This window comes from Microchirus variegatus, assembly GCF_963457635.1.
Source record: "Microchirus variegatus genome assembly, chromosome: 4".
NCBI classification, from domain to species: domain Eukaryota; kingdom Metazoa; phylum Chordata; class Actinopteri; order Pleuronectiformes; family Soleidae; genus Microchirus; species Microchirus variegatus.
In genome coordinates this window covers 3,264,934-3,275,975 of record NC_139805.1, presented here as the reverse complement: position 1 = coordinate 3,275,975, position 11,042 = coordinate 3,264,934, and the positions used below count along the sequence as shown (strand labels likewise).

The following is an 11,042-nucleotide window of genomic DNA, read 5'->3' as shown; positions in this document are numbered from 1 at the left end:
CTCTTACCCTTCTCCCTCCTCCTCTAATTGTAAACATAAATACTATACCACGCAATCGCTTGAATGGATGTGGGCTGTAACCCCGCCTGTGGGGCCGTCCCTCGCCGTGGCATTATATCACAGCCTGTCTCTAGAGACCGATCCACACCTCAGAGCTGCTCCACTCACAGACTCAGGTTTTTGCCTTTAGCGCGCCACGCGAGAGCCTCAACAGCACCGACTCTACGGACTTTTTCTCTGCTAATCCAGCTTGCATGTATCAGTTTAGTCGAGAAAGTGAAGATTAGGAAGATTATCATCCCTCTTCTCTGGGGAAAAATGAAACTCGAGGTTTTCTCTGCGCACCACTTTGCGCAGAAGCCGCTGGAGTTGTGCGCGGACGCAGAGGGAGAAGTCCCGTCTTCTGTGTCTTCTGGGGACGAGCTGGGGTCCGACGGGGACTGTGTGGCCAACAGCCCGGCACCTGTCGCCCAGGACGGCACCAAGGGGAAGCCATACACCCGCAGACCGAAGCCCCCTTACTCCTACATTGCCCTCATCGCCATGGCCATCCGGGAGTCGAACAGCGGCCGCCTCACTCTGGCAGAGATCAACGACTACCTGATGAAGAAATTCCCCTTTTTCCGCGGCAGCTACACCGGTTGGAGGAACTCCGTACGCCATAACCTGTCACTCAACGATTGCTTCATCAAAGTGCTGCGGGACCCGTCCCGGCCCTGGGGCAAGGACAACTATTGGATGCTGAACCCGCACAGCGAGTATACCTTCGCCGACGGGGTGTTCCGCCGCAGGAGGAAGCGCATCACCAAGAGGCCCCTCAGAGGACAGGAGAGCCCGGACATCCTCCTCGAGGATACCCGCCTCCCGGCGCCGGAGGAGAGGCTGGGGGCCAAGTTCTCCAGCTCCTTTGCCATTGACAGCATCCTGAGCACACCGTTCAAAGAGAGGGAAGCAGATCCCCGCGATCACGCTCCTCGGTTTCACTGGCCACCAGGGGCCCATGTACTGTCGTATCCTCTGAACTATCCAGCACAACACATATACGTGTCAGAAGCAACGTCCTGCAGCAGGGACGCACTTACACACCCCCAGCACCAGTACACACCCCCGAGCATGAGCTCACCCGAGGCCGCTTTTAAGATGCCCAACAAGGCACCAGGTTTCCATATAGACTCCCTCTTGTCATGAAGAGCCCGGACTGAAGTTAAACTTTGTGAGTTCTGAGGCGCTTTTCTCATGCTTTCAGAGCTGTAACTGTTCAACTGTGCGGTATTGTTTCATCGTGACTGTTATTAATTAGTTTAAAATAGTGTAGTAGTGGATAAAAACACCATATGGCATGTTGTCAATATTAATCTAACTGTGATAACTAGTAAAAAAAAAAGTTGCTGTCATCGCAGGACATTATGTAAGGATGTCACAGTGTTGTCAATGATTCACTGCTCATTTCTATTTTCTATGTTTTGTGTGACCTACTGTATAAAATAATGTAAATATATATATATATATATATATATAAAAAAAAGGACTGAGCTGCACTACAAGCGCATGGAAAATGTATTCTTTTTCTGAGATTGATGCATGCATTCGTGCCCGCTACTTTTTGTGAATAAAGGAAACAGGAATCTTTGGGGTCCCTGATATTCGATAAGTATTTCAATGGAGACGCATGTGTCAACACCTGTACACCTGATACACGGGATGCAAATCTCACAAACTTCTGTTCTTTTATTCTAATCATCATAGTAAAAATAACAAATATGAGTATTATAGTATATTAGTATATATATCTATATATATATAGATATATATACGTGCATCACTATAGGCCTCTTCAGTTCTGAAGGCGTAAATAAATGACTTCAATTCGATTCCATTTGACTCTACATTAGAAATTGTTTTACTAACTTCGTTTTTATTTTGACCAAAATATTTAGTGTAATATTTTGATTTCACTGTCGTTCATCGATTTGACTAAATAATTATTATTAAATATTTGGTCACGTCAAACTGAGTCAGAAGCGGTGTGAAGCGGATCCGCAGGGTTCTAATCTCCTGACAAAATATGTTATTTATAATCATAATATATAATATTATTCCTAGAAAGGAGTCATTCGTTCGCATGCTGTTTATATCTCTTTATATATGAATGTAAGAACACCACCTTATTTCATATGAGCAGCAGTGGGTTTTTGAGTGGACTGTCTCAGGCCCACGGTCTTACAAGTCTGCACAAAATATACAGAAAAATAACTAAATCTACCTTAATAAGATATTACAACCTACATTAAGTTGTAATTACTGAAATCAACTGTTTCATACGCTCGTGTGTATAAAGAAGGTTAAGCAGGTGCTCTAACTTCCAACTAAAATAACCACATGGAAAAAAATGGCCGATGTCAATGGATTACTGAGGATTATTTACAACACCAACAACTCAACGAAGATCAATTCAATTTTTAATTTTAAATTTCAAGTGAGAAAGTGTGTCATTTAGAAGAAGTCAGCCACAATATTAAAACGTTACACTGACAGATCGACTGGTTGACAAAATGTGTACTGGCCTCTTTTGAAAAGCTTCGTTCTGAGCCACGAGTCACGTGATTTTAAACGGTTCAGTTATTTCTGTGGCTTCATGAAGCTTTGAACATTAACACTGAGTTGATCTCAGTTCATATGCTTTGACTCAGTGCAGGGGTCTGCAACCTTTAGGATGAAAAGAGCCATTTTTGTCGTCTCTCCACCCAAAAATTCATTTGGAGCCGCAAAAAAACCCCACAAGATGAAGATAATAATACATATAAAGGTTTTTTATACAGACAAACTATATACAATAGTAATAGTCTCTTTCATTTATGACATTTAAGAACTACAACATGTTCAGTTTATACCCAACCTCTAGACCCCGTAGACCTGGTTCTTCCATTGTTTCATTGTTTGTGGCAAATTAAAGAAATTAAAATGAACCCACTTTGAAAAAAATGAAGCAAATATTTGGACTGTATGTTGTTTGTGCTCAAGAAAAACGGTATGTGGATCCAAAGATGGACAGGACACATCCAACTCACATGTACTGAATATTGCATTTTACCTCGACATTGGATGTTGCACAAGATATTAAAACACTTTTATTTGTCGCCTTGATCTCTAAAGCTATACAAGGAGCCACTGCAGAGTGGCTGAAGAGCCACATGTGGCTCTAGAGCCGCAGGTTGCAGACCCCTGACTCAGTGCATGTACTCAGCAGCAGCAGCAGCAGCAGCAGCAGGAGGGAGTTGAAGTGTGACAGGTGCAGGAGCTCCTTTTTTTCAGGGACAGTGCTGCGACCTGCAGGTGAAACGCCAGAACAGCACACCTGTGTGCGGGGATGTCGGTGTTACTCCTGGCCTTATCACTGTTTCTGTGTTGTGTCAGCATCATTATTGTCACCATTCACTGTTGTAAACGGACCCTGCATGTGGTGCACTGTATCCTGCGTCTCCTCTGACCCACGCTCTCAACATTGTGCAGTAGTTGAACTGAAGTCTATGTTTGTTTGTTTTTTTTTTGTTTTTTTTATTTGCACAAGAAAAAAATACATAATATAGATAGATAATAGATAAAGAATATAAAAACAGATGCAGGAGGAGGGATAAAGCATTTATAGCTTACACTAGGCCCTCCTCCTCTATAGTAATCAAAATGAATTATAATCGATAAGCAAAATAATACATAAAATGTAGTAACAATCAATAAGGATAATCAATTAATTAATGGACTAAATTAAGATAGAATAAAAACTATATATATAAGATTACTACAAGAGACTAGGGTGACTTATGAGATGGGTTTTCAAGGCTATGTTGCGGGGTATAAGGTCCATGCCACACATAGTGCCGTTGTAGTGACCCATTAATTAAGAACTAAAGTCCAGATAAACTAACAGAGTGAGGTCGCTGCAAAGCTCCAGAGCAGGAAACACAGGCGGAAGGCCCCGCAGAGGAGAGAACCCCGGGAGGAGGAGACACAAGAATATTAGATTACCACTAACATAACTTCGACACAGTATTTGTTATTATTATAGTAATTGAAATGTATTTTATGTTGTATATCTTTTTTTAAAATTATTTTATTTGTTTAATGAAAACAAACAAAGGCCTTATTATGTTGACAGTGGCCTCACACAGCAGTGCCTCCAGCCGTGGTTTGATTTCAAAGGCAAAGCTTTCAATCACTGACTCTCTCCTCCTTGATGGCGGCTTGTTCGCTCTATTTTTTCAAAAGCTAAATCGGGAGTAGTTTAATGTCGGTCGATGCGTAAAAGCATCCGCGGCACCGTCTTCAAAGCGCCAACATAAGAAAGATTTGCGCCATTACGCTCCTCCATGCTGCTCTGTGTCTCTGTGATTTTAACCGCATACCCTTTGTTGTGAATAGTGCAAAGGTTACCATTCCTGGTCATTGTTTGCAAAAATCCTCTAGCTATATGTAAACTTTAAAAAAGGCAATAAAAACACGTGTTTGTTGTTAAAGTTTTTTAATCAGCAATTTTTTTTTATCAGACTGTTTGTATATCCCAAAAAATCAGTATATTTTTATACACACTTGCACACTAAAGACCACATCTCCATCGGTACCGAGTTTGTTTTGTTATTTGTCATCACAAATTATACCTAACGTAATAAGTAACGCAAGACTTTTGTCATTGCTCAACCATGACGCCTTCCTGTACAAAATATTTGATGTCGGGTTGTCACAAAGCTGAATATTTTTGAATATATATTGCAATAGTTTATCCGTGTCATGAAAGTGCGTGTGTGTGTGTGTTCTTGTACTTGCGGCATACTGAGGACCAGTGAGTGTTTTTAACCAACAAAGTGAGGTCATTTTTACGGAGTGAGGACATTTTGGTCCGTCCTCACTTTGTTTCATTGAAATCACTTCCTTAGGTTGCTATAACATGATATACTCAATTTGTCAAAAAAAAAAAGAAATCACATTTTGAACGACATAGTATAGTATGAAGTTTTTGTCAAATTTTGGACCAACATTTTTTTGTCAAAGATTTTTTCAAATTTTGGATGACACAGCCATAGTATGACAGCTTTGTCAAATTTTGGACCAAAAATGTTGGAGAATTTTTTTTTAATTTTGGTCGACATAGTATAGTATGACGGTTTTGTCAAATTTTGGACCAAAAATGTTTGGTCAAATTTTTTTTTAAATTTTGGTCGACATAGTATAGTATGACGTTTTTGTCAAATTTTGGACCAAAAATGTTGGAGAAACTGTTTTTTTAATTCTGGACGACATAGTATAGTATGACGGTTTTGTCAAATTTTGGACCAAAAAATTTTGGTCAAATTTTTTTTTTCAAATTTTGGACGACATAGTATAGTATGACGGTTTTGTCAAATTTTGGACCAAAACATTTTTGGTCAAATTTTTTTTTTCAATTTTGGTCGACATAGTATAGTATGATGGTTTTGTCAAATTTTGGACCAAACATTTTTGGTCAGATTTTTTTTTCAATTTTGGTCGACATAGTATAGTATGACGTTTTTGTCAAATTTTGGACCAAAAATGTTGGAGCAATTTATTTTTTTCAAATTTTGGACGACATAGTATAGTATGATGGTTTTGTCAAATTTTGGACCAAACATTTTTGGTCAGATTTTTTTTTAAATTTTGGTCGACATAGTATAGTATGACGTTTTTGTCAAATTTTGGACCAAAAATGTTGGAGCAATTTATTTTTTTCAAATTTTGGTCGACATAGTATAGTATGACGTTTTTGTCAAATTTTGGACCAAAAATGTTGGAGAAATTGTTTTTTAAATTTTGGATGACATAGTATAGTATGACGGTTTTGTCAAATGTTGGACCAAAAAATTTTGGTCACATTTCTTTTTAATTTTGGTCGACATAGTATAGTATGACGTTTTTGTCAAATTTTGGACCAAAAATGTTGGAGAAATTGTTTTTTTCAATTTTGTTCGACATAGTATAGTATGACTTTTTTGTCAAATTTTGGACCAAAAATGTTGGAGCAATTTATTTTTTTCAAATTTTGGACAACATAGTATAGTATGACGGTTTTGTCAAATGTTGGACCAAAAAATTTTGGTCACATTTCTTTTTAATTTTGGTCGACATAGTATAGTATGACGTTTTTGTCAAATTTTGGACCGAAAGTGTTGGAGAAATAGTTTTTTTCAATTTTGGTCGACATAGTATAGTATGACTTTTTTGTCAAATTTTGGACCAAAAAACTTTGGTCAAATTTTTTTTTTAATTTTGGTCGGCATAGTATAGTATGACGTTTTTGTCAAATTTTGGACCAAAAATGTTGGAGAAATTGTTTTTTTAATTTTGGAAGACATAGTATAGTATGACTTTTTTGTCAAATTTTGGACCAAAAAACTTTGGTCAAATTTTTTTCAAATTTTGGACAACATAGTATAGTATGACGGTTTTGTCAAATGTTGGACCAAAAAATTTTGGTCACATTTCTTTTTAATTTTGGTCGACATAGTATAGTATGACGTTTTTGTCAAATTTTGGACCGAAAGTGTTGGAGAAATAGTTTTTTTCAATTTTGGTCGACATAGTATAGTATGACTTTTTTGTCAAATTTTGGACCAAAAAACTTTGGTCAAATTTTTTTTTTAATTTTGGTCGGCATAGTATAGTATGACGTTTTTGTCAAATTTTGGACCAAAAATGTTGGAGAAATTGTTTTTTTAATTTGGGAAGACATAGTATAGTATGACGGTTTTGTCAAATTTTGGACCAAAAATGTTGGTCAAATTCTTTTTTTAATTTTGGTCGGCATAGTATAGTATGACGGTTTTGTCAAATTTTGGACCAAAAATGTTGGAGAAATTGTTTTTTTAATTTTGGAAGACATAGTATAGTATGACGTTTTTGTCAAATTTTGGACCAAAAATGTTGGAGAAATTGTTTTTTTAATTTTGGAAGACATAGTATAGTATGACGTTTTTGTCAAATTTTGGACCAAAAATGTTGGAGAAATTGTTTTTTTAATTTTGGACGACATAGTATATATGACGGTTTTGTCAAATTTTGGACCAAAAATGTTGGAGCAATTTATTTTTTTCAAATTTTGGACGACATAGTATAGTATGACGTTTTTGTCAAATTTTGGACCAAAAATGTTGGAGAAATTGTTTTTTTAATTTTGGAATACATAGTATAGTATGACGTTTTTGTCAAATTTTGGACCAAAAATGTTGGAGCAATTTATTTTTTTCAAATTTTGGACAACATAGTATAGTATGACGGTTTTGTCAAATTTTGGACCAAAAAACTTTGGTCAAATTTTTTTTTAAATTTTGGTCGACATAGTATAGTATGACGGTTTTGTCAAATTTTAGACCAAACATTTTTGGTCAAATTTTTTTTCAAATTTTGGAGGACGGCATAGTATAGTATGACGGTTTTGTCAAATTTTGGACCAAAAATGTTGGAGAAATTGTTTTTTTAATTTTGGAAGACATAGTATAGTATGACGTTTTTGTCAAATTTTGGACCAAAAATGTTGGAGAAATTGTTTTTTTAGTTTTGGACGACATAGTATATATGACGGTTTTGTCAAATTTTGGACCAAAAATGTTGGAGCAATTTATTTTTTTCAAATTTTGGAGGACATAGTATAGTATGACGTTTTTGTCAAATTTTGGACCAAAAATGTTGGAGAAATTGTTTTTTTCAAATTTTGGACGACATAGTATAGTATGATGGTTTTGTCAAATTTTGGACCAAAAAATGTTGGTCAAATTTTTTTTTTAATTTTGGTCGACATAGTATAGTATGATGGTTTTGTCAAATTTTGGACCAAAAAATTTTGGTCAAATTTTTTTTAAAATTTTGGTCGACATAGTATAGTATGACGTTTTTGTCAAATTTTGGACCAAAAATGTTGGAGAAATTGTTTTTTTAATTTTGGTCGACATAGTATAGTATGTCGTTTTTGTCCAATTTTGGACCAAAATGTTTTATTCATAAAAATGGTAAGTTTTTGGAGGAAATAGTTTAGTATGACATTGAGGTCAACGACATAGTATAGTATGACGTTTTGGTCACATTTTGGGCCAAACTTTTTTTTTCCAAAAAAATGGTCAGATTTTGAACGAAATAGTGTAGTATGACATTGAGGTCAACGACATAGTATAGTATGACGTTTTGGTCACATTTTGGGCTATAAAAAAAATTCAACATTTTTTTCTGATTCTGGACGACATAGTATAGTATGTCGTTTTTGTCCAATTTTGGACCAAAATGTTTTTTCTATAAAAATGGTAAGTTTTTGGAGGAAATAGTGTAGTATGACATTGAGGTCAACGACATAGTATAGTATGACGTTTTGGTCACATTTTGGGCTATAAAAAAAATTCAACATTTTTTTCTGATTCTGGACGACATAGTATAGTATGTCGTTTTTGTCCAATTTTGGACCAAAATGTTTTATTCATAAAAATGGTAAGTTTTTGGAGGAAATAGTGTAGTATGACATTGAGGTCGACAACATAGTATAGTATGACGTTTTGGTCACATTCTGGGCTCAAAAAAATTTCAGATTTTGGATGACAGTATAGTATGACATTTTGGTCAAATTTTTATAACATATTTTCAAAAGATTCAAGTTAGCTCCTTCAAGGCTAGCTCTTTCCTCCCAGGATTGTAGAGTTGTTGATGACGTAGTTGAAATCCTCTTTGAAATTGAAATGACGCAAACGAACGCACGTGACGCAACGGAGAGGTTTGGTTTCGGAAGTTTTTGTTGTGTTATTTTGGTTTAGTTTTGTTGTTTTTGAAACACCCAGACAACTCACACACACTTATTCGAAGACACATACCTGCAGCTGGATTCGAACCCACGACGTTTTGAGCCATGATGCAACGTCCTTATCCACTGCACCATCTTCAGCACTGGTGATTCTCCTCACAGGGACAAATGATCACATGAAATAAGTGAACTGATGAAGGATCAAACCATTTGTCCTCGTAATTCTATAGTAGTAGACATAGTATAGTATGTCGTTTTTGTCAAATTTTGGACCAAAAGTTTTTTTTTCAAAAAAATGGTCCGATTTTGGACGAAATAGTGTAGTATGACATTGAGGTCGACGACATAGTATAGTATGACGTTTTGGTCACATTTTGGGCTTTAAAAAAAATTCTAAAATGTTTTCTGATTCTGGACGACATAGTATAGTATGTTGTTTTTGTCCAATTTTGGACCAAAAATGTTGTAGAAATATTGTTTTTTTCAAATTTTGGACGACATAGTTTAGTATGACAGTTTTGTCAAATTTTGGACCAAAAATGTTGTAGAAATATTGTTTTTTTCAAATTTTGGACGATATAGTTTAGTATGACGGTTTTGTCAAATTTTGGACCAAAAAATGTTGGTCAAATTTTTTTTAAAATTTTGGTCGACATAGTATAGTATGACGGTTTTGTCAAATTTTGGACCAAAAATGTTGGAGCAATTTATTTTTTTTAAATTTTGGAGGACATAGTATAGTATGACGTTTTTGTCAAATTTTGGACCAAAAATGTTGGAGAAATTGTTTTTTTAATTTTGGAAGACATAGTATAGTATGACGTTTTTGTCAAATTTTGGACCAAAAATGTTGGAGAAATTGTTTTTTTCAAATTTTGGACGACATAGTTTAGTATGACGGTTTTGTCAAATTTTGGACCAAAAAATGTTGGTCAAATTTTTTTTTACATTTTGGTCGACATAGTATAGTATGACGGTTTTGTCAAATTTTGGACCAAAAAACTTTGGTCAAATTCTTTTTTTAATTTTGGTCGACATAGTATAGTATGACGTTTTTGTCAAATTTTGGACCAAAAATGTTGGAGAAATTGTTTTTTTAATTTTGGAAGACATAGTATAGTATGACGTTTTTGTCAAATTTTGGACCAAAAATGTTGGAGAAATTGTTTTTTTCAAATTTTGGACGACATAGTTTAGTATGACGGTTTTGTCAAATTTTGGACCAAAAAATGTTGGTCAAATTTTTTTTTACATTTTGGTCGACATAGTATAGTATGACGGTTTTGTCAAATTTTGGACCAAAAAACTTTGGTCAAATTCTTTTTTTAATTTTGGTCGACATAGTATAGTATGACGTTTTTGTCAAATTTTGGACCAAAAATGTTGGAGAAATTGTTTTTTTAATTTTGGAAGACATAGTATAGTATGACGTTTTTGTCAAATTTTGGACCAAAAATGTTGTAGAAATATTGTTTTTTTCAAATTTTGGACGACATAGTTTAGTATGACGGTTTTGTCAAATTTTGGACCAAAAAATGTTGGTCAAATTTTTTTAAAAATTTTGGTCGACATAGTATAGTATGACGGTTTTGTCAAATTTTGGACCAAAAATGTTGGAGCAATTTATTTTTTTAAAATTTTGGAGGACATAGTATAGTATGACGTTTTTGTCAAATTTTGGACCAAAAATGTTGGAGAAATTGTTTTTTTAATTTTGGAAGACATAGTATAGTATGACGTTTTTGTCAAATTTTGGACCAAAAATGTTGGAGAAATTGTTTTTTTCAAATTTTGGACGACATAGTTTAGTATGACGGTGTTGTCAAATTTTGGACCAAAAAATGTTGGTCAAATTTTTTTTTACATTTTGGTCGACATAGTATAGTATGACGGTTTTGTCAAATTTTGGACCAAAAAACTTTGGTCAAATTCTTTTTTTAATTTTGGTCGACGTAGTATAGTATGACGTTTTTGTCAAATTTTGGACCAAAAATGTTGGAGAAATTGTTTTTTTAATTTTGGTCGGCATAGTATAGTATGAAGTTTTTGTCAAATTTTGGACTAAAAATGTTGGAGAAATTGTTTTTTTAATTTTGGAAGACATAGTATAGTATGACGTTTTTGTCAAATTTTGGACCAAAAATGTTGGAGAAATTGTTTTTTTCAAATTTTGGACGACATAGTTTAGTATGACGGTTTTGTCAAATTTTGGACCAAAAAATGTTGGTCAAATTTTTTTTTAAATTTTGGTCGA

General features: G+C 34.8%; 1 protein-coding gene across 1 annotated transcript; it reads left to right on the top strand.

Moving 5' to 3' along the window:
- Positions 1-318: 318 nt before the first annotated feature.
- On the top strand, positions 319-1,188 carry foxq1b (forkhead box Q1b; the record flags this gene model as incomplete). The annotated part of the gene is made up of 1 exon (XM_083888424.1): positions 319-1,188. The coding sequence occupies one exon, from the start codon at positions 319-321 to the stop codon at positions 1,186-1,188; it is 870 nt and encodes a 289-aa protein (XP_083744550.1).
- Positions 1,189-11,042: the final 9,854 nt, after the last annotated feature.